This window comes from Arvicola amphibius, chromosome 1 (genome assembly GCF_903992535.2).
Source record: "Arvicola amphibius chromosome 1, mArvAmp1.2, whole genome shotgun sequence".
In the NCBI taxonomy this organism is placed as follows: Eukaryota; Metazoa; Chordata; class Mammalia; order Rodentia; family Cricetidae; genus Arvicola; species Arvicola amphibius.
This window is the reverse complement of record NC_052047.1, coordinates 119,587,862-119,612,844: the sequence shown is the minus strand read 5'-3', so window position 1 is coordinate 119,612,844 and position 24,983 is coordinate 119,587,862. Positions and strand designations below refer to the sequence as shown.

At 46.6% G+C, this 24,983-nt stretch overlaps 1 protein-coding gene across 2 annotated transcripts in view; it reads right to left on the bottom strand.

The window, feature by feature from the left end:
* The window catches only part of Xylt1 (xylosyltransferase 1), a 307,805-nt gene that overhangs the window by 5,672 nt on the left and 277,150 nt on the right, over nt 1–24,983 (bottom strand). For both annotated transcript variants that reach the window (XM_038341040.1, XM_042055636.1), the window contains 5 exons: nt 20,439–20,655; nt 17,409–17,585; nt 13,911–14,173; nt 7,544–7,739; nt 1,587–1,920 (listed from right to left, as the gene is read on the bottom strand). In XM_038341040.1, coding sequence (XP_038196968.1) covers nt 1,587–1,920; nt 7,544–7,739; nt 13,911–14,173; nt 17,409–17,585; nt 20,439–20,655 — 1,187 coding nt within the window. The remainder of the gene's footprint in view (nt 1–1,586; nt 1,921–7,543; nt 7,740–13,910; nt 14,174–17,408; nt 17,586–20,438; nt 20,656–24,983) is intronic.

Here is a 24,983-nt window from a genome sequence, read left to right as displayed (position 1 = left end):
GCAGCAACAATGTCATCATCAGGCAACAGGAAGCCTGTGGTTCTTCAATTGTGGAATCCCTGTGGCTGTCAACTTGCACACACTGACTGAGGTTTGGTACAGAATATACCATGGCATTCTAACCATGTTTCCTGTGCTTTAGGACATAGGCTTGTGCCTGTAATAAACTGCAAAGATGTTAGAAAGACATCCTTCAACCGTCCACAGCGGTCACATCCATGGTGGTCACATCCGGAGGGTAAGAATTTAGCCAAAACAAACGAATAAAACAATAAGCAAACAAAACAAAACGTCCCAAGGTCTTACTGACAAAAGAAAGGGGAGGATTAATAGAAATGCAAGTGTCAACCCTTTGCCTCGAATAGCCACAAGTGGGCCATTAGGGAGTCAGTGTCCCTTTCTCTGTCCTCCGTACACACTGGGAAGCAAAGGCCAGAGGCGTACGTTAGCAATCCCTTTCTTTCTGTTTTAACTTCCTGCTGAGAAATAAATCCTGAAAAATGAATGTATCGTTTCCTTTCCTGGTTTTGAAGCTTAAGAGAAGTCATCCTAAGTATGGCTTATTCTGTGATCAGCTCTCCTCGTCTGTCATGCTTTACGGTTGCATGGGGCTACCCTTTCCTGCTGTCTCCACTACATGGGACTCTACTGTGGAAGCAGACTGCAACTGTCCTTCTGTGTGGGGAACTTGTCTTGTGTTACTGTGAATAACTCTGCTATGGTTCTTTTGTCTCTGCCTGTGTGATAGGTGTGTGTATATTCAATATGAGGGGCAGGGGTTCACCCATCCCACAAACTTACCCTACACATTCATCTATCAGGAGTCCTGGATATGCTCCCGCATCTCTGACCTGCCCTAGGACACTGCCCAACCATCACAGGCACACAGGTATTTCCCACTCTGGAGCTTCTTTTTGTTTATAAGTTTCATTATTATCTCTCATTATTAACAAAGATAAGGTTTTTTTTAAATTATACATATGTGAGGAATTCATACTTTCTCTCTTTTATAGCTGCCAAGGACAGTCACCATCTTCAGAGCATAAACGACTTTGACTTTCAAGCCACATAGTCTCCGTCTCAACTGTTGGAGTCTGTCACCAAAGCCCTAGGGCAGACATGGGTATCATATTTGACTGGGGCTCATAGTCTGGCAAACTCTTGTTTATGGATTTTGTTTGAGTATATTTTGGGGAGCAAATATCTACCACCAGTGTGTGGTTTCATTTTTACTTAGAGCCTCACATTTATTTTATGAGAAGAATTCCAGCAGTAATTATTATTTTCCAAACAGCCAAGAAGCCATGCTAAAACTCAGTGTGTGCCTAGGATTAGTCCCCATCTTGTCTTAAACATGAGCAATGCCTTGTGGAAGACCAGAGGGCTCACATCTGATAAATACCCACACAGATGGCATTGTCTCTGTGTACAGGGAGGGAATGAAACCACAATGTAGGGTAAAAAAGTAAGAAAAAACATCCCCAATGCGGATACAAGGCAGCTTCATGCTCCATGTTGGGCATGGGATCCTTGGGGTCCATGTGGATGACACTCTCCTCCTCCGCAAGGACCCTGAGAGTACTCACCTGGTTTGATGGGCTGCTTGTTGGAGAAGGTCAGAGGTGCGACAAGGAATTTGGTCTCTGCAACCGGCACCCAGTGATGAAGAATTTTTACTGTCCAGACCCCAGGCCTCAGAGGCAGATTCAAAGGCGGTTTGTAGTGTGTGAATTCCGCGGTGGACTCGATCAGGATGTCATAGGTGGCTGCGATGACGTTGACAGGGTCCACCCAAATAACAGTCACAGTCACATTGGGCCCCTTCCCCCATTTCTGCATCCCCACGGGTTCATCCATGGGCCCCAAGAGACCGCCGAAGTTCCGGAACAGCCTTTCCTTGGCATCCCAATCAGTGCCAACCTGAAACAGGAAAACACATTCTGAAACCACTGGGTCCCAGGAAGGTCCACGGCTGCATGTACCCATTTCACTGATGAGGAGACTGAAGGTTCAAGTCTTCTGGGACTCAAGATTACACAGGTGATAAGCAGAACTCATAGGACTTCTGCTCAGACTGGGACTCTAAGACCGACAAATCTCCCTTTAATCCGGCATTCTCTGTGCCTAAACCATGCTGTGTGCTTTGACTTAAACTCCAAACCCATGAATTAAATGCAAGTGTGAATTAACACTACCCTACACACCATTCCAAGTAATAGCCCGCCATTTAGCTGGTGAGCCTGGGCTCCTCTCGGGCCTCTGATTCTACAAGTGGCACATCTGTAGAATTTGGTGTGTTCCTTATGCATAAGGATGGAGGCTTGGCTTTGGGGTAACCCACCAGGAGCTTGGAAACAGAGTGCAACCTCTATCACTGCAGGATGGAGACCTGGCTTTGGCTTCTCCAGAGCATTCTTCTCTGGACCCCAGAGAGGGGAACATGCCTTATATCCAGCTGGATAGTTGCAGGGCAAGCCTCTTGGCTTTCCTCCCTCCACTCTGCCATCTTCAAGCTGCTCTGCATTCAGGAAGCAGGGAGCTGCCACATGCTGATTCACTTCTCAGGTCTGAGCTAACCCCTCACCGTGGTCCCCAGGCATTCCTAACACCCACCACCATCTACCGATTCTGCTCCATATGGACCTTCTTCCAGCCCTTTTAACCTACCAAGCCACCCTCTCCCCATCTCTGAATGGAATGTCCTACCGCCTCACACCTGTGCACATCCCTTATCTGAGAGGTCTCCTTAGGGTCCCCTGAACATTTTAACACATCACTTCTCCCTGCTGTAATGTCAGTCTTTGAGAAGAGAGCCTTCTCTGTGTGGATCTCAACTCTTCTACAGTTCCCCCAACAGGGCCGAGTACAAGCAATGTTTCCTAATAAGCAAATAAATTGCTTGACAAGAAAGTGAATTAGCCACATAGAACCTTGGTACTGAGCTATGTTGATGGTTTAGATCAAATTAAATGAGGTGTCTTTTTTACTAACAAAAAGGGGATGCTCCCTAAGAGGAGTGACATAGTGTTGCTGGAGTAACTGCACATAGGTATCTCAGTGGCAGACACTGAACACAATGTAAAGCTGTTCTCTCTCTCTGTCTCTCCCTCTCTATCTTGTGTGTGCATGTGTTCATGTGTTCATGTGTGCAGTTTGAGGTGAAGGTGTGGTTATACAAGTCCACTGGAGAAGTTTCTGTACATGCACAGCAAACAGTAGTTGAATTTCTTTCTCTGTGCTCTTGCCTGGAATTACTAAGCCCATTCTTCACCTAGGACACACAGTTCTACAGTTAACACTGAAGGCTCACATTGGATAGGCATGAGGTAAGCATCTGCATGTACCTGCTCATGTGATAGTCTCATCTGTGAGATGGAGAATTTTGTCACTATTCTCATTGTGCAGAGGAAACTGAGGCTCAGAGACAGTAACTTGCTGTGGGAGTTCAAGAAGTCTATCAGTAATGGATCATCTATTTGTATGTCCATCCGTCCACCCGTCCATCTTTCTATCCATCCATTCATCCACCCAACCGTCCATACGTCTACCTATCCATCCATCTCCTGTCAATATGCACTACCTATTATTTATTTTACAGTATATATGGCCCATGGAACAATATATCATGTATGTATTATTCTGTATATCATCAACCAAGAAATCCATCCATCCATCCATCCATCCATCCATCCATCCATCCATCCTTCCATCCATCCATTCACCCATCCATCCACACTCATATCCATCCATCCATCCATCCATCCATCCATCCATCCATCCATCCATCATGTCTAAGTATCTGTGCACTACTCTGTCATTCACTGGTCATTCTATCTGTCTGCATATCCATCTAGCCATCTACCTACCTACCTATGCCTAGCTACCTACCTCAAACTTGAATACATACTTAATGATCAGGGTTGAACAAGTGGACTTCTCTATTAACCTATATTCAGGGTAGCCATTTTTGTAACACTATTAACAGAAAGGAATAATAGTCCCAAAGCCATGTGGTCGTCATGCTCTTGTATTTTCTAAAGGAGCGGAGGTGGACAGTTACCTTGGCATCTGTGTTCTCAAATGGAGTCACTTCAGCTGGAGAGCATGGAGCGGCTCGCAAAAAAATGGGATCTTGTCTTAAACTGAGGAGCATGAAGAATGTCACATGCCCCCTTCCAAGAGTGTGAGGAGAGGGAGTCACCCTGTCATGCAGTCCTGTTTCTGTCACATCTGTTATGTCTGTTATTTCTACTTTGCCATAGTGTAGAAGTCTACAATCATTCATTGCAAAATGGGCTCTTGCTTTTAAGTTTAATAAATGTTCAAGTTCAAGCCTACCATAATGCTTCCTAGCTCCTAACCCCATCATCTTCATCCATGACCTCGATTACTCTCCTTCTCATTCACCATGCTCTGGTCACACTGGCCTTGCTCCTTCTTCAGCATGCCAAACCCCTGTCCAGAATCACAGGACATCTGCCTGTGTTCTGTTCTCCACTCAGAATGCTCTAGATCTTTCCATGGATAAAATAGCTCTTCCACAAGATTCAGCTTGAACCTCATCTATTTTCCAAAGCCTCCCAGAAGAAACAGATTGCTTCCACCAGCCTCCTGAGCCTGAGCAACCATGTGAACAGATTTCCTTTCGTTCCGAAATACTTGCCATGAGATGAACTAATTTCTCCTTCACTCACTACTTGTCTGCTTGCCCCAGCAGAATTCAGTTTCATCCACTGTGATGGAACACTTTGTTTGGTTCATTGCTGTCTCTCATGAATCTAGTGTATTGTAGGTCGTTGGTAACACCCCTTTTTTCCAATCAATGGCAAGGACCATCATGCTAGAGATATCTATCTAAGTTGACCATCTGCCACTATATAAGATCCTGAGACCATGCTAATATCAATATCAATATCAAGGGTGCCCTTACACAGCTTATAAATGGCCCTTTTTAGAGCTTCCTTCCTTCTCGTTTAACTCTGTACCTTAGCCATTCAATAAGCATGACTAGAGGAATTCTACATATAACGTTAGGGCCTCTGCCTCCTGTGCCTGCACTGTTAATGGTAGAATTGGTTGTCCTCTCACCAGGGCTGCAGGATCCATTGTGAGAACACTCACAAATTACTAGCCATGTGATGGCCAACAATCTCTTATTGCCAGAGGTACCCAGTGACCCAACAGCAGTCTGATAAACAGGGAAAGCCCGGCCACCAGGCATTCATCTCTTTAATGGGACATTAATGTCTTCAATGGGCTGCTTGGGACCCCAGAACAGAGTCCAACTGGTGCAGCATCTAATTGCCCTGCTGACTCTGGTAATTTATGGAGCTGGCTGCTACAGCATCTCAGAGTCAGTCAATCCCCATGGAACCTTCTTTAAAAACACGAGTTTACAAGAAACTCATCCTTGCTTGTTTGACAGCGAATCTGTTCAGTCATGGAGCAAAGCAAAGAGACAATCCCACAGTGAGTGGAGAAGGACCAGCAAGAAAACACAAGCAGGTGAGATCTCTCGCCTCATACTCCCAGCCCCTCAAGTTCCTGCATATTAAAAGCCACTCTTTAACCTTAACCTGGCACTCAAACTCATTTGTGTGGGTCGTGAAGCTCCACCAGACTTCCTCTTCTTTCCAGCATTTCCTAGCTCCAAGGACAGTCACATTCTTTCAACAATATTCAGCATTCTAGCTTTCTGGTGTACAATCAAGAGACGTTCATAAATCAGCAAGGTAACATTATAAGGTAAATTCTAAAAGAGGCAATTAAAGACGTAGCCCATGTATAATGTTGCTATTGTGATATAAGGTGGGGTAGTCAGGGAAGGGGTCTCAGAAGGTGCCTCTTTGGATTTAGATCAGAATGACTAAGGAAATAAAAGATTAAAAAATATAGGACAACTGGGAGAAAGCACTCTAGGTAAAGGGAGATGACAAACTCAAGTCAGGAATAAGGACATCTTGTTTGACAACGATATAGGAACTATAAGCAAGAAATGGTACAGTATTGGGCAAGAGTGGAGAGGCAAACACTAGCCAGATCATGTGGGGCCTTCTGGACCTGGAGGTAGGGATGATGTGATGAGCATGTACCAGGAAACCATCTACTAAGCCAAAAACATTCCTAAAAGCTGATGTTATTTGAGTAGAGGGGGGCAATGTTTTATGGATCCATACATCTGCAGTTAGCCTACTTATTCGTCTTTGGACACTTCTGTTCCCCAATCTATCCATCCACTCATCCATTATCTATCCCTTCTTCTGTCTAATCTATCCATCCATCCATTCATCCATCCATCCATCCATCCATCCATCCATCCAGTTGCCTACAAGTACATTCATTTACATGTCTGTCCATTTTTCATCTCTCTGTTCATCTTTGTGTCTGTCTGTCCATCCATCCATCTACCCATCACCCATCATCATATTGCCTACACTTCCATCATTTATCTGTCTGTCCATCTGTCACCCACCAATCTATCTGTCCATTTATTTAGCCACTTATACTTCCATGCTTCAGTCCTCCATCCATTTGTTTGGCAGTCCGCCTAATTACCAACCTGCTTCATCTGTCTATCTATCTATCTATCTATCTATCTATCTATCTATCTATCTATCTATCTATCTATCTATGTATCTGTCTATGTATCTATCTATGTATCTATCTATGTATCTATCTATATATCTATCTATGTATCTATGTATCTATCTATCTATCTATATATATATCTATCTATCATATATCTATCTATCTATCTATCATCTATCTATCTATCTATCCACTAACATGGCTACTATCATCTATCTATCTATCTATCTATCTATCTATCTATCTATCTATCTATCTATCATCTATCATCTATCTATTATCTATCTATCTATCCATCATCTATCTATCATCTATCTATCTATCTATCCACTTACATGGCTACTATCTATCTATCTATCTATCTATCTATCTATCCATCATCTATCTATCATCTATCTATCCACTTACATGGCTACCAGCCCACCTACTCCTAAAGTTTAGGAGCTAGCCCCTGTGTTAGTAACAAGGGAAACAACATAAAATGAGCCATGAAATTTGTGGCCAGTGAGATGTGGGATCAATTTTGTGATTTTCCCATGTCTTAGCAATTATTTAGAAAACAGTTGGAAGTCCATAAGCCTTACCCAATCCATAAAATGGTATTAATGCCATGACTTCATGAGAAAGCTGCCTTGTTACTGACTCATTACTAAAACAGACTTAGAAGAAATCAATTGATGGGATGCAAAATTTAGAGAAGAAAATCTGCCCTAAAACAAAAGACTATGCTTCTTGGCGGATTCGGTTCAAAGACACTGACATGCCCTTATACCTCTCTGTTTGCACTGCTTATGATGCTGTTCCAGTATATACGACTGGGAAATTGTCTTCAGGAAGAGAATAAGCTCATCTTTAGGGCTCTACAAACACCCTCTTCCTCTGTGTCAGATGAGGCCCAGAGCCCGGCAAGAGAGCTTCAGGAGATAATCAAGACTGACACTGTTTGGCCTCTTACCTCAGAAAACTGAAGCCTCCCAAAGTCACTGGGGGGACTTGCGATCTTGAAGACTTTCTTCGGCATCATCCACGTCTCCAGTGTCTCCAGTTTGCTCACAGCAAGGTTAGTCACGTGGTGCTTGATCAGAAAGCCCTGGAAACGGTCGGCAAGGAAGTATAGATGGACAGATGCTGGGTGGCCCATTGGGTAGTACCTAAAAACACGGGACCAGGATATGAGGTGTGCAGTGTCACCATGCGGCTCCCACACTTCACAGTGGTCTAGCTCCTAAAATAGACCTATTTAGCTAACACTCACCATAGTCGACATCAGTCTGAAAACTGCTGTCTATGAATCTAGGGTCTAAGCCGTTGCAAATAACTTCTTTTTAAATCAAGAGATAAACGTAAAACATGCTGACTGTAGGAAAGTACAATAAAGAAATTGCTGCATTGATGTCTCTTCCCATAAATAACACCAATTCACAGAGATCTATTGAGTGCTGGGTACCTGAATACTTCTGTTGGTGCCTTTTCCTGTAGCCTCATCTTCTATGCAGGTATCTGCAGACATGTCGCCTAGTGGGCTGGCTAATGTGTGTGTCTGAGAGTGCAGGTGCATGCATGTGAAGGTTACCTAGAACCACGGATGCCATTCTTTGGGTGTCTTCCACTTTTTTTCATAGGCAGGTTCTATCATTGACCTGTAGTTTGTCAAGCAGGCTAAACAAGCTGGCCAGTGAGCCCCAGAGACCTCCCCAGTGCTGGGATGACAAAACACCCCCCACTATGTCTGGCTTTTAAAATGCGGGTTCTGGAAAACTGAACTTTCGTGCTCACACTCACAAGGCAAGCACTTTACTGACAGAGCCATCTCCCCAACACCATGAATATTATACAGCTGGAATCAAAACATATACGCTATACTTTTGCTCCGTTGGACTTCCTGGGCACGCTCCTCTCTGATAATAAGATTGTGTGTGTCTGTGTATATGAGATGTGTCATGCAACACGGTATTTTACAGAACCAGTGATCTGCTGATGGATAATAATAGATGGTAAAATATTTGTTATTCCTCTGGAATTCACATCCATTCACTCCCTCACATACACACCTCTAAAACTCTTTTCATCTGGTACCCAAGCTTGTCAGAAACACTGATTTATCTTCCTGTTGCCTTCCTTAAGTGGGTGTTGGTGAACCCACACTGCTTTTTTTTCTTTTCTAAAAATTACTGCCAATACACACTTGCAAACACCCAGCCTTCCATAGTAAGATTATTTTAAATTGCATGCTGTTGATCTGCACAGTTTTGCTGGCTAGATAGGGCTGGAAAGCTTAGCACAGAGGAGGAAGTGGGGAGCAGAAAGCAGAAGGGAAGAGGGAGCCCTGGAGACCAGCAACTCTCCACTTGCAAAATAAAAAGCTGCCACTTTTGCAGCGTGTAAATTGCACAGCGATAAGAGGCCACTGAGGCTCCCTAATAACAGCGTTGCACAAATCACTGTCCCTTCTCTGCTAAGCGCAGACTTCCCTCTACTTCCGATCTGGAGTTTTAAGTCTTTATGTTCAATTAGAACGGCTGGGAAGCCTCCTTCCTATGTTGACGCGTCTCTCGAAATCACTGCCTTGTTACCGGGATGCCTCTGGGGCTCTGTAGAAAGAACTTGCCTCATCTTCAAACTGCTAGGTCTTCACGGATCATGCCACCACTTTAGATGTGATCGTTGTGGGCGGGATGCCTAGGACACTGTGCTTTTGCAGTGTCTGGCAGTGTCCAGCAGTGCTTTCTCAGAGATGTTAGGTGCCTGTGCTGCCCAACACAGTAGCCACCAGCAACTGCTGAGCACTTAAAACGTGGGCACAATTTTTAATGTTAGTTTATTTATTATTTTTTTAATTTGTGTGCATGTGTGGTACAGGTATGTGTGTGCATGCGTGAATGTGTGTGTGTGTGTGTGTGTGTGTGTGTAGGCCAGAGGAGATATACAGTGTTCTCCTCTATAACTCCACAACTTATTTTTTGAGACAGGGTCTCTCCCTGAATCCAGAGCTCAGCAATTAGCTAGATTAGCTAGCCAGTGATGCCCAGGGATCGTCCTGTCTGCCTCCTAGAGCTAGGACTAAGGGTTCACGCTGGCTTTTGGCTTGGCCTTTTACGTGGGTGCCTAGTTCATGCTGCCATGTCTGGCTTTTTATGTAGGTTCTAGGGATCTGAACTCAAGTCTTCACGCTTGACTAGCAAGCATTTTCCTCATCTTCTCAGCATTCTGCTACTATTATTTTTTCTTTTCAGACAGTGCCTCATGCATCCCAGGTAGGCATCTAACTTAATACATAGTTGAACATGGTCTTGAATTCCTGGTTTTCTTTTCTCCACTTCCAAACACTGGGGTTACAGATGTGGGCCACCATGTTTGGCTTAATTTTAGTGAGTTTAAATGAAAATGATCACGTGTGGTCTTTGCACTTTTCGGAAGAGTCTGAGTTCACCTGCATGGGTGTCCCCAAAGCCTCACAGCTCCAATATTTGGAGCACATTGCGGCTTTGTCTGCACGGGCGTGTAAGAGTCCACTTCCCACCTCCTGATTCATCTTTAGCCAATAGCAAGTGCAGAGATGCCATGGCTGATCTGATCCAGATCTTGCCATCCGTGCATCTACCTTCCTGACTTCTTGGGGTCACCATGAGAGCATGTTCGAGCTAGCCTGTGGGAAGATGAGTCATTGGTGACAGATGAGAGCCACCAAAGCTGTCAAGCCCGTGTCATTGTGGTTCAGTTGACAGTTTCCAGTCAAGAGCTACAGAACCATCCTCTTTGCCCTGCAGGTGGCTGCAGATGCAGAAGAGAGGCAAGTCCAGACTGGAAGGAAGATGGGCCAGCTGATTCGCGAGTGAGCATGAAGGAAATGATTACCAGTTCCCAACCCTACTCTCTTTGAGACAAGATATTGTCTCAGCAGCCCACAGTTAATGCACTGTTGGTGTTTGCTTTTTGAGGTGGGTGTGGCTACAGATAGAGGAGCGCTTGCTGCCTGGGAGTCAAAGGAGAAAAAGGGAGAAAGTAGTTCAAGAAAGGAGCAGTCAATCATACTGAGTGTTGCTGAATGTCAAGAACACGAGCGAAGGCCGAGTATTGGAGTAATCTGTTGTTTATTGCTTGCCTCTCCTCCCCCCCCACTGTGTGTGTGTGTTTGCATGAGTGTGTACATGTGAGGCTGTTGGTGAGTGTGTGTATAGAATGCCTGTGAAGGCCAAGGCCAGAGGACAGCATTAGGTATCAGTCCTTGGGCTCCTTCTGCCTTTTCTTTGAAGTGAGGTCTCTTATTGGCCTGGAACTTTGTCACTTAGGCTAGGCTAGTTGGCCTGCGAGGCTCCAGGCTCCATCTGTCTCCTACTCCCTCTCCTCTTGTGAGTGCATGGTGAGCTGTGCTTTGTCTTACTGCTTAATGAGAACTAGCTCAGAACTCAGCAGAATGTCAGTTCTTACCGTTACTCTTGAACTGTGTGTGTGTGTGTGTGTGTGTGTGTGTGTATGCACAGGTGCATGTGCACACTTAGGAACTGGGCATCTTTACACTCACTAGAAGGTGAAGTTCATGACCTTGAGGTCAGGTCTGTCTGGGTTAGAGTGAATGTTCAATGCCCAACAAAGAGCCTGGTGCACAGTGGATGTTCAAGCAATGCTTGCTGAGTAATTGAAAACCTAGGTTTCCCTGTAACTTTGTGCTTCCTAAGTACATCTGGGGACCATGCCACCTGAGGCGTAACACAAAGACCTCTGCATCTTATCATCACATTACTCCATCCCTAGGTAATGGCAACAGCAACTACACTAGGAAAAGGGAAAGCGCCAAGAGGCAGGAGGATAATTTATAGAATGCAGTGGGAACATTTGTCTCACTCCTTATTTACATAGGGTGAGCGTTAGAAAAAAAATCAAAGCAACATACAACGTTTGGGTTTCTGAATGCCTTGAAAGAGCTGGTTATTTGGTAGTCAACTTCAAGTTGAGAGTCTGACCAGATTGGAGTTGAACCAAGTAGCACCAGTGGTCTAGGCTGGTCTGACAGCATCTCCTGCAGTGCTTGTACTGACTTGCAGCTGCATGGAGCTCAGGTGGTCTAGACTGATATGCACCGTGCCCCTTGTAAGGGCTCATGTTGACTCACACGTTCGTGGAGCTCAGGTCTAGGTTGGTGTGCACAGCTCCCCCTTCAGGGCTCATGCTGACTTGCAAGTTCACCGAGCTTAAGAGGTCTAGGTTGGTGTGCACAGCACCCCCTGTGGGGCTCATGCTGACTCACAAGCACTATTATATTTACTGGCATCCGAGTTGGGGTTTTTGCAGTAACATATTGGCATCTCAATCCCTGCATGGTGGATCGGAAGTGGCCTCTATTTCCTTGTTCTCGTATGTTTGAATCTGCTCTATCAAACATTTCTGCAGAGCACATGCATTACTTTATAATGAGAAAATGAATCAATAAGCAGTGTTTTATGAAAGGTTGTAGCACAGCCTGGAAGTGCACAGTGTGCATGAAACGCCCAGATCAGATGAAAGGCACTTGCTATTTCCCTAGATGCCCCACGGGTAGCAATTCATTCTCCTTTGCCTTTTTGGGATAAGGGTCTTTTGTCCTGATTTATTCCCAGCCTCCGATTCATAAATACAAGGCTTTGCCCACGGCAAGGCACAATAGCTCTATCACAATAAAAAATGAAGGAGAAAAGCCAAAGGATTCTGGGCCCGAGGCAACTGGATGGCTTACTTCATTCCAAAGCAAGTACCAGGAGAAAGTTTCAACAACCCTAAATAAATCGGGAGTGTCTTTTGGAATTTCCTCTAAGATCATTTATCTTACAGGTCCTAGGATGCTCATGATTAAGATGGTCTGGGAGGAGAGTTGCCTCCCAGGTTTGGGGACAGCGATGTATACTGGGCAGACAGTCTGTGGTTCCAAGGTTCACACTCTTCCCACAGTCTGACCAGGGGGAAAAGACACTCACTGACATTGATACTGTGTTGGTGCAGCCACATGGGATGGACCTGTTGGAGGTGATGTCCCCTTGGCTTGGGGGAGGTTAGGAGTGGGAGTGTCAGCAGCCCTCTGACCCCAGAGAGGGTTTGGGAGATAGCTCGGGTGGTAAAAGTGCTTGCTATGCTAGCATGAAGACCAGAGTTCAGATCCCTAGTACTCACATAAGAAGGCAGAACTGTGGTATGTGGCTGTACCGCCAGCACTGGGGATGTGGAGACAGGAGGACCCCTGGGGTTTGCTGGCCAGTCTTACCGAATCAGTGAGCGCCAAGTTCAGTGAGAAACCCAACACACACACACACACACACACACACACACACACACACACACACACACAGAATGGGCTGCAAAGGTGGCTCAGCAGTAGGGCTTACCATGCTCTTGTAGATGATGCTAGCTCAGCTCCCAGCACCCAGAAGGGTAGCTTAAGACAGACTATAACTCCAACTCCAGGACACCCAATGCCTTCTTCTGCCCCCCATGCCCATCCATACTCGCATGCACATGCTCCATACCCACACAGAGGCACATGTGCAGATACATACTTTAAAAAGAAATGTGGGGAAAATGAGGGGAAGAGTGAGAGAAGAGCACACCTGACATTGGTCTCTGGCCTCCACAGTTCCATGAACATGTATGCATGCACACACCATAACACATACAAGCTTCTAACAGGGCAGGACTGGACGGCCTTAATGACCGGGAAGGGTAAGCTGCAGTGATAGTGAACACAGTAACTCAAGAGCCACAATGAAACAGCAATGAGAGGGGCAGCTCGCCGATACTATCTTAACCAGAACACTCACTTCTGGCCATTGTGGCTTAATGGGGCCACTAGGGCATCAAAATCACGCGAAAGCTACTGTACACCTCAGTGTGTAAAATGTTATTAAAACCAGGACCGTAATATACACTCATGAGGTAGCTCCTGAGCGCTTTCTTTTCATCTCACATATGAAGAAACTGAGGGTCCAAGGGGTTCACACCTTGCCCAAGGTCAGATATAATGGTATACACCTGTGATCTCAGACATGGTGGCTGAGGTTGGAGGGTTGCAGCGAGCTTAAGGTCAGCCCAGGTGACACAGCGAGGTATCATTTGCAAAAGAGAGAAACCAAGAAAGACAGTCCGATGGGAAGGAGAGGAAGAAGGAATGGAGGGAGAGAAGGAGAATGTGATCAGGGTTGGTATTACTGCTTGTGTCCCGGGAATAAGAGAAGGCTAAGAAGTAGAGGATTAGCACAGCCTGGAGGGACTCACGTGGTGGGCAGGGGAGCAGTCAGTGGAGAAGCATGGCATTTGCACCTTGCTCTGCCAGCGACCCAGCTCAGCACCTGGCTCACCTGCAGCTGTTCTCGCCGTCCGTGTGCAGGGACGACTCGGCCCTTCGCAGCCCCAGGCGGATGAAGGAATGGTACAGCGTGAGTGCCACATCGCTGAGGCTGTGGATACCGTCCGGCTCGTCATAGACATTCTCCCAGTAGGAGCGGAGGCCCGGAGTGCCCGCAGGATAGTTCCCATACAGGTAAGAGTCCAACTGCCCAATGATTTCCTGGTTCACTATGGCTTCGAACTTTCGGGCAAAGAAGGTGGGCCGGGCTGTCTGCTGTGCTCAGAAGAGATACAAGACAAGTTTATCATCAGGCAATGTGTGTGTGGGGGGGTTGGGTGGGGTGGGTGTGTGGGTGTGTGGGTTGGGGGTGTGTCATCATCCTATATCCTGCAAGGAGAGGAGGGCACGGCAGTAAACCTGCCAGGTTCAAACGCCAGCCCTGGGACTCCATGACCTTTTAATATTCTACTCTATGAAATGGGTCAGAACGAGAGTAGGACCATGTTAAAACCTGTAAGACATCAAAGCATGGCGGGCACTTAGGAATCACCACCCAAATGTCCCTGAAATAAATTGAATTGTGGGTGGTCAGAGCTAAGTTGGTTCTCAGTGAGAGTCATAGAAAAGCAATTTTAGTTGACCGGGAGAACACCTAACATCAGATTCACTGGCAATATTTACAAAGTGGAAGGTTCACAGGAACAATTTTTGGCTTCCTTTCAAACAGCAACCGTTGTGGGAAACCCTGGTCAAATTCTGAAGTGGCAATGGTGGGTAAACTGGATTGGCAGCCCATCCCTTTAGTTAAGACATGGACTCTTCTTCCAGCCATTGTCCCCACTGTTCTTTAGAGTCCCTTGGCATATTAGCTGATTGGCAGGCTCACCAGGGACACTCCAGGGATGACACTTCACATGCTCCAGGATCTGGGGTCGTGGCGCTCTGACAGGAAAACCCAGTCACTCATACAGGGGACTCTACCCTGTCAATGACCCTTCCTTTCTTTTAATCTAAAATTATCTGTTGTCTCAGCTAACCTTGAATTTCAGGGCCATAGATCTGCTAGATAAACATTTACAGTGGAAATAAAAACTTCCTTTCAATTAGCAGCTGCTTTCTTAGAGCCAATGAGACTACATACTAACTATCTCAGGCTAATGTTTGGCCAGACCGTGGTCCGAACAAGACTTTCAGCCAGGCAAACCCACAGCCCTTACCTTCTTCCCTACTCTGTCAACAAGTCTGGTGACTTGCACAAATGTAAATCCCCCCAAATTCCCATTATAATGCTTTCATGTAAACTGAGGACTTATAGAAATAGGTTCAGACGGAGAAAAAGATTTATTTACAGATGTATAGCAACTCAGTGGGTGAAGACCTAGGGTTCAAAGACAATATGTGCTGACTGAGGGAGATAGCTCAGTTAGGGAAGGTCTGCATGAGGCCTTGAGTTGGATTTCTGGACCCATGGAAACATACTGGTCATGGTGATGTGTGTCTATAATCCCAGGACTGGAGAGGAAGAGAGGGACAAATCTTTGGGCCTTAACCAGGGAATTCTGGGTTCAGTGAGAGACCCTGCTTCATGGACAGTATTGTAAAAATACTTCCTCTTGGGGAACTTAAACATCTACTCCCTCTTCATAAGACCTCAGTGACAAACCAACGGCCACCCTGGGGAACCAAGGAGTCTCTTAGGCTTACTTATAGATCATGGGTGAAGGGTTATAGGCAGGAGCATGGGGGACCCCAAAGCACCTGGAAGGTCTGCAACCAGCAGAGTTGATGGCTTCATAGCTACACAGATTGATCCTTTCCATGTTAAACTCCCCCAACCTGTATTCTCTATCCTCTCCCTGAGAACCCTCAGGGCCATATGCAGTTAGGACAGAAGAGGCAGCTAGATACTCAGGTGGAATAACTCTACTGATCCCTCCTATGCAGGAATGGCCACAGTCTACAGACCACCCTCCTATGCAGGAATGGCCACAGTCCAAGGCCACATCATGACGGACTTTTGCAGCAGACATAGCTGATCTCATGAAGATGGAGGCAGTTTGGCTTTGGAGGAGTGAGTTCTACAACAGTGTCCAGAGGAACAAAGCCTGAAGCTGGTTTCTGCGCGCACACACACACACACACACACACACACACACACACACACGAATACTCATGCATGTGTGTGTGTGCACATAAAGAGAAAAAACCAAGCACCTGCCATCTGTAAGTATTATACTATGTCTAAGGCAGGGCTTCACAGACATCTTCAGCAGGGAGACAAACAGCAGGTACGTAAAGCACTGAAATTTCTCCAGTCTGAAGCATGGAAACACCCAGCGACAAAATAGCAGGTGAGTGGTGGTAGCTATGTTCCAAGAATAGACTGGGCTGACTCTGGCCAGGGAGTTGCAGTGTGCCAAGGACTGTACAAAGTGCTAAAAATCCAGCCCAGTCCCTTGAGGACTTCACTCTGTTCAGTCGTTGCATTGGATCGAGTATGATGCGCCCCTCAGAGGACTAATATGAAGATATTTGCCCCTTATCACCTGGGGCATCTGCTGGAGACCAGTGCTTGTCAACTAGGGGCAAGTATAAACTTATATCACATTTAGGGACACTGTGGAACATCTTAGGTCATGACAGTTGAAGATCACAACTTCACCTGTGTGTAGAGACCACAGAAGTTGGAACCCCAAAACACAGTTGACCCAGTCACAATGTCAAGAGTGCTGGAGCAAAGAAACCTGTCCTCAATATATTCAAGATATTCAAGCATACACCCAGCAAAAATTATTTTAACAAATATTCCAGGGGAATGTGACTGAGCGGCAATGTAGAGAAGATGATGAGAATGACCTTGGAAACTGATGCTTGGCTTCCATCATCTTTTAACTTATGTATCCATCTATGAGTCTCTCTCTTGCATGCAGTGTTTTTATGTGCATGTGTGCAGGTGCAAACACCTGTGCATGTGTGTATGGAGCTTGGAAGATGATCTCAAATATCCCCCATGAGTGCTCTCTCTCTGCCTTGAGACAGGGGTCCCACTGAACCCGGAGCTTACCATTTTCAGCTAATGTGCTGGCCACCACACCCCATGGACCTTCCTGTATCCTATTCGCCAGCACTGGGATTAAAGACATTGCCATTCCAGGCTTCTACTGTGGGTGCCGTGGATCCAAACTCAGGTTCCTATGTTTGTGCAGCACTGAGCCATTGCTCTGGCTTGGGATGTGTGACCATGAACAAGGTTTCTGAGTGTTTGCACCCTAGTTCCTTCATTTCTAAGATGGAAGGATCATAATAGCAGCAGCACATACAAGTCAGGGACATTGGGAGATTAAGGAGTCAATCTGGGGATTATAGCTTAGTCACGTAGCATGGGACAAATGCGTGCTAACTGCTGGTTATAGTCAGGCTGGGAAGTGAGGTTAAGATGTCTCATAGGTCTGGCCTTAAAAGCTTGCAGCGGCTTCCTAGGAAGGTGTGGTGGGACCGGTGGGCTCACCTGGAAGCGGTGGAAGTCCTGAGGCTTGAAGTCGTTGGGCGAGCAGCCGCACCAGTCCACGATGTGCTTGTACTGGCACTTGCAGCCCAGCTTGCGGTTCCAATTGGTGATGCGCAGGTTGTTATCCACCATGGTGTCGCAGTGAGGGCTGTTCTCCAGGACCGTGTGGAAAAAGGACTGCAGAGGAGAAAAGGGCCCAGCCTGAGAACCCAGTAACGCACAACCAAGTGTGTCGGATTGGCATGTCCTTTCTGTGGACCATTGAGCGCAAGGGGCTCTCCAGAACACCAGTGTCATGTCTATCTCAGGCACACAACATCAGCTAGCTGCCAGGCCTGTCCATCTGGGTGCTGATGTCTGTTTAGTCTTCACTGGCTAATGCTACCTACAAGTCTATTGTCTTGGAACCTTTCTTCCCTAGTGCCTAGAATCTGATATGAAGATAACTGTCCCTTATCACCTGGGACATCTGTGGTCTGTTTAACAGATAGGAAGAGCTCCTCAGGATGTATCAACAAATGGGAACCAGAAGCAAACATGACAGACAGATTTCCAGGAAACTACAGGCTGCCAGGGCTCCTGCCTGCAAAAAAACCAGACTGGAAACCAGTAAGTTTTAGGTCTGAAATAGATGGATAACAATGTTCAATGAGCTTGCATTTCACCTCTGGATGGAAAAGGCAAGACTCATGGGTCTACCTATATGTACACTGACTACATAGCAGGGAAGGGCACGGCTGCTCACTGTCCACGGCAACAAACCAAGGTCCATCATTCATTATCACACACACACAAAAGTGGCTTGGAGAGATGCTGCTGGCGGTGGTGCTGGGCCAGGAGCCACTGCACTAAGATAGTGGGGCTAGAGATGCTGCTGGCGGCGGTGCTGTGCCAGGAGCCACTGCACTAAGATAGTGGGGCTAGAACTGGGGGCCGGTTGTATGCTTTCTGTTCACCGTACTAAATCAGGAGCCACTGAGCTCACAGAGTCACTAAACTGAGTATTGAGGAACTGCTTTCTGTCTGGTGCTGAAGGAGCCCACCCAGTGTGGTCAGAACACAAGTAAATGTGGGCTGCGTGCTTTCTATGGTAATGAACCAGCATCCATAGTTCTTTCCTAATTTTAGGACTCTTGGTCAATTCTTTCAAAGATTCCGAGAAAGAGATAACGCTGGGAGGTAAAGAGAGGCAGAGAGGGAACATAGCGTTTGGTTGGAGACACTGAGCTACTGAAAGAGGAGGAAAAGAGCGATTTCTATTTCAACACAGTTTTATAACAAGCTCTGCCGACTGGAGAATAGGCTTCCTCCTGGACCCTGGTCCCCAGGGGAAGCTGCTGGTGGATATGTGTCTGACGGTTGCAGATTTATGGACACAGTCTTTAGACTTCTTCTAAGCCCCGGAGCTGTCTAGGAATGAACAAGCAGGCAGACACAACACAATGGAGGAAGAGCCTCTGACAGAGACCCCAGGGAAATGCTTTAGCGCTGAGGCAGGGGTGGGGAAGTGAGTGCACTCAGAGCTTTGGGGGTACTGATGGTATCGTTGGCATATTGCTGAGAACAACCGAACTCTCAGAGAATCTCTTCTAAATGGGTGGATGGGCAAAACAAAGCCCCACCTGCCACTCAGCTCCGCTCACTTGTCTTCCTGTGAAGCTAATGACATTGGCAGGGGACCCGGATTTAAACTTGACTTGTCTACAAGCCCACAGAGGCACCTCTCTTCCATCAAGCAGTGGGGGAAAGTACCCAATTACCAATTGCCCTGTGTCCTTTATAACGATGCAGAAATTCCCTGCAAGATAATGGATGAGGAGGTTATCAGAATGGAGAGAAAAGGTGATTTCCGCTGAAATAGGATTAAAAGCTGATGAGTTAACATGTGCACAGAATAGTAAAACCTGGCTCAGAGAGTCTGGGCTGCTCCTCACACTGAGGTGTGTGGACAGCCAGTCCTCCTGGGAGCTGGCCCCTGACCTGATATGATACTACATGGGAAATCATTCACGGAGATGCATGGTCTCTTCCAGGCTGTGTGATTAGGACTTGAGGCCCAACAGCAGGGAAGCAGAGAACCACACACGAGCAATGCCACAGGCTCCATGGAAACAGAACAAGCACTGGGGTTTTACACAAGGTTAGAAGTCTGAGTAAAACTAGCTAGAGGTCAGGGAGATGAAGCCAGAAGCTCCCATCTCAAAGAAGGCAGCTTATAGTATGTGAAAGGCAACATATCAAGATGTGCCTGGCTGTTTTAAAATAGTCTGGAGCCTTATGCAGTGGGGACTTCACCGGGATGCTACAAAAGATTCAGGGGCTTATTCAATATGCTCCGCAGGAAGGGAGCCCTGAAGATTTGACCATGACGGCTGACAATGGAGAGGACCAGTGAAAGAGATCTTATTTGGTTTTCCCAGGGTGACTGTGGATCGTGTGTGTGTGTGTGTGTGTGTGTGTGTGTGTGTGCAATGAAGACAGCACTCTCAGGGAGTGACAGGAATGACAGAACTGTATTCAAATGAGAAAAGGGATTACTGGTGCTGAAAATGGTTATTACTTTACTGCATGATTGATGACTGGAGGATGTGTTAAAAGTTGATGTGGCTGTCCTGGAACTGTTAGCATGCACTGCACAATCCCAAAGAGTGTCATCAACAATCAGAGGGCTTGCAATTTTAACAATTTTTTTTGGCTGTAAAGTAGCAGTAACATCTTTTTCTAGAAAAGTCAGAATATTGGATTGTTTTCTATTACAAATATGGGCTGAGTGCCTTAAGTAGGGCTGCTCTCTGTACTTGGCATGCAGAGACCGTGCAGGCTGTGGTTGCATCCTTGACACCACATGTGCACCACAGGTCTGGCTATGAGGTCAGGTCTGCATGAACCAATGTGGTTCTCCAGCACTGTCTGGTGATTTGCAGGATAGTCTGTGGAGCCAGGATCACACGCTCAAACATTCACTCTCCACTAGGGCTACACCTAGCACCTCTCTCCGCACCCTACCCTGGGATCTTTTCTGGAACTCACCTCAGCAGGAAGGAGGGTGTAAGAGTAAAACTGTTTCATCTTGGTCACCAGGTCATCTGTGGAGAATGCCACATACTCCACAAACTTCCGGTTAAGCAGGAACCAGTCAGAGCCACCGTCCACAGCAATGCCCTCTGGGATCCGCCGGTCCCCCAGGCGCCACATGTGGGCATCACACTCCAGGAAAAGACGGTCCAGGCCCTGTTTGCGAATGAACCTGGGCAAAACAAGGTGACCTTGAGTACCCGGGTGAGAGGGTTCTTCCCAGAGCTCAAGACACCATCGTGGCAGGTAGGGTACTACTTAGCCCTTTCTGGGTGCTCACAGGAGTCAGGATTTCACGTGCAGCCTACTGCTTATTGCTCCTGGGTGAGGCAGGGCATAGCACCTCTGGGACAGGGATTACTACTGCCCTGTTGGCTAGAAGAACCACTGGAGCCCAGAAGGCCTAGTGCAGCTACCCAGCAGCTTACTGACATGAGCAAATTCAGTCTTACCTCGACTTTTTTAGAAATTTCTCCCAACAGCCTTTTAGTGGTTGCTGTGACAGTTTGATTAACGCAGCTCGTGGACCCTCATCTTAGGACAGTGCTATAAAATTCCTTCGCGTGCGTGCACATACACACATACATACGCACTCACTCATACACACACACACTACAATCATGCACACACGCATATATACAGACTCACACACTTACTCACACACACACATGCACACACACACACATGCACACACACACACTCACTCATACACACATACACTCTATACACACATACACACTCACTCATACACACAAACACTCTATACACACATACACACTCACTCATACATACATACAGTCTATACACATACACACTCACTCATACATACATACAGTATATACACACATACACTCACTCATACACAATACACTCTACACACACTCACACTGACATGACTCGGAAGAATGACTGCATTGCATACATGAAGCCCTGGGTTCAGCCTCCAGTATCACATGAGTCGACCGGGCATGGTGACGTCACTCTAGCACTCAGGAGGTAGATGCAGAAGGAACATAAACTCAAGGTCGTCTTTGGCTCTGTGCTGAGCTCTGAGACCAGCATGGCCGAAAAGACACATGCACGCATGCACACACATCAGATTCAGACTCCAGGATGGGTGCATGTTGGGAAGCTTCTAGGCTGTAAGCTCTGCATGGATACCTAACTCATTAGAGCAAGGAACCTTCCTATGATAGGTGTTTAATAAAGGCTTGCTGTGGAGAAACCGAAAGTTCAAGAAGAAAGCTTGCTCCTAGCTCTGCTATAAAAACCATGGCACATTAGTATGAATGTGTATAGCTTTTTTTTCTCAGCACTGGGGCTCAAACCCAGGGCCTGAGCATGCTTGGCAGGTAGTCCACCATGGAGCTACAATGCCTGTTCAAGCTGTTTCTCAAATCACACATTATACGTGGATTTATAAAATATTTTGAAAAAATAACAAATTATGATCTTCTGGGTATTTCATTAGCACATTAAATGACAAGATGTGGTGGCATCCTGGCACATCTAATAAGTACTTCTGTGGAAGCAGTGGGCATAAATTATGCTTTGAGGCACCGACACAAACTATAATGTGTAATTCCAGTCTGGGCCTAATTCAGTGACCACTGGTATTGCCGTGGCTTGATACTTAGGTGATCTCAGGTTGCATTTGGTGGGGGAAAAAGTGAAAGGCCCTTCTGAGCTCTTCCCAAGCAGACACAAAATTAATACTCCTGGCTTTCATAGTAGACAACTCTCTCTCTCTCTCTCTCTCTCTCTCTCTCTCTCTCTCTCTCTCTCTCTCTCATACACACACACGCACACACACACACAAATACACACACATGCACGCACACACACACCTCATTTAGGACTATGAGGGCAGATGGGGCAGAAGTGGCATTTCTTCTCTTCTGTCTTTCTGTCTCTGTCTGTCTGTCTCTGCAGCTAGGAAAATCAAAGCACCTTAGGTGAGCTCTAAGGGAGTGGGTATGTTAAGAGTGTGGGCAGAGATTTAAGCGAGCTTTCTTCTTGAGCGGTCAGTTCACTCACAGTGAACTTTATTGAACACCTACTGTGTGCTAGGCATGGTTCTAGGTGCTCATGGGCATCAAGCAGAAGGAAGACTGATCCTTACTTGGATGAACTGAGTATCCATAGGGAGTCTCCAGTCTGCAGGACTCCCAATTCAGGGATCTGTCTGCTGTTCCAGCCTTCTGAGCTGTGCTGTGGTCCGGGAATCTGGATCTCTGAATCTCTGGTTAGCAGCCCTCTGTGTGAATCTTCCCCTTGTCACCCTGTAGCAGTCTTGCTCCATGCTAGGCTGGCTTCACCCCTGCAGTAGTCTTCATCTATGCTAGGCTGCCTTCACCCCTGCAGCAGCCCTGCTCCATGCTAGGCTGGCCTCACCTCTGCAGCAGCCCTGCTCCATGCTAGGCTGGCTTCACCCCTGCTCCATGCTAGGCTGGCCTCACCCCTGCAGCAGCCCTGTTCCATGCTATGCTGGCTTCACCCCTGCTCCATGCTAGGCTGGCCTCACCCCTGCAGCAACCCTGCTCCATGCTAGGCTGGCCTCACCCATGCAGCAGTCCTGCTCCATACTAGGCTGGCCTCACCCATGCAGCAGTCCTGCTCCATGCTAGGCTGGTCTCACCCCTGCAGTAGCCCTGCTCCATGCTAGGCTGGCCTCACCCCTGCAGCAACCCTGCTCCATGCTAGGCTGGTCACTTTTCTAAGAGACACACAGAGGACTCATGTTAACAGAATCCCCCAGAACACCCCGGTGTTCAGAAGACCTATGTGTCCAGTGTCCCCGATCTTCTTCTTTTCCTAATGAGTTCATTTGTAAAGTCCCTTCCTTCCCGGGAAGGTCAGTGGGAGCTGTTCATTAGAGACATACTATCACTTCCACGGAAACAAAACTGGAGTGTGACAGGAAGCCCTGTGCTTTGAAATATCAAATCCTGCCTGAGTCCAGCTACTAATAATCATACAATAATGCCCAGTGACTGCACAGGACCATGCTAAAAACTCTAATTTCAGATAACTGATGTGAAAATTCATATGGAAACATACTAGCAGAAAGAGCGAGTGAAAGATAACCTATGGTGAGGGGTTAAGCAAATCCCTCCTTCCGTGGAGCAGTGTTTAAACCTCACCTTACAACATGGGCTAACAGCATCTTGTGATTTTAGTGCACTGTCCCAGGTTCTAATAATCGAATGCAACATTCACGCACGAGTCATCTCCACAATGAAATGCCCATGACTTTGGGGGAGTGGGTTCTATGTTTACTGCCTTTGCAAACAGGATAAGCTGCTAACGTGTGCTTTGGTGAAGTATGGGTAGATAAAGAGAGCCCATTCCTCAGGGCTAAGAATGCTTTCTCATGCCACAGGAGCTACCGAGGACTTTAGTTTTAGAAGATGGCAGCAGCCCAGAGCCTGGGTTTCAACCAGAGGAGCAGAGTCAACTCTTTGAGCTGATATTTAATTTGAAAATTTTCATTTCCTCTGTTCTGTGCATCCACCATAACTTGAAACATCAAAGGTGAAGCTGGAAGACAAGGTAAAGTCTAAAGACACTCTCTTTTCATGTGTGTTGGCTCCTGGCTCTCTCCCATGAGGGCAGAGTACTAGTTTGCATCCATGGAACTTATAATATACAGAAGGATGTCTTCTCCATTCTTTCAGTTTTATTTCTCATTGCCATGGTTACCTTGGGGCATCTGGGCAACAGGTGGCGCCAAAGCAACACAGGCACTATGAAGAGTCAGGTTCAACAGGACTCCATGAACTCACAATAGGAGTGCCAACAGCCTTCCAAACCACATGCCACTGCAGGGGCCTTGCAAAGTATTTAGCAAGCACTAGCTACCCAAGCAATTATTGGGGGCAACCACCAATCAGTTCTTCCATATGGCGACACCCACTCCCATCCTTCGCATCCCGAATTCTTTCCATGCTTTATTGTTAGCCATTGTATCTTCTTTCTCGTGCAAGGTTCTTATTTAGTTTATCATCTGCTTCTGAGTATGAGGTGTACGTACGTCTCAAGATGGCAGAGATGTTTGTCTCCTGATTCTCTGCTGTGTCCCTAGAACAATGCGTTTCTGTACACCAGGTACTCAGCAAATGTATTTACTCAAGGGATGAATGAACAACAGAAAAGGCAGGAGCCACAACCATTAGACACTCAGGAAGTCACAGAAATGACACAACTAGGTACCCACCCACCTCCTCTAACACATCTGACATGCAGGAGAGGTGTTCAAGGAACGGACTCTCTGGAAGGCTGAGTAATTTCACCCAGGCTTGGTAATCTCAGCACTGGGGAAGTGAGGCAGGAGACTTGCCTTGAATTTGAGGGCAGCTTGGGCTTTATAGTGAGTGCCAGGCCCGCTGGAGCTACACAGCAAGAACTAGCCTCAAACAAAACAAAAACAAGGCAGGTTAAGTATCTTCTCCAGAGTCACAGAGCTAGGGGTCTTGAACTTGACTCCCAGGCAAGCTCTTA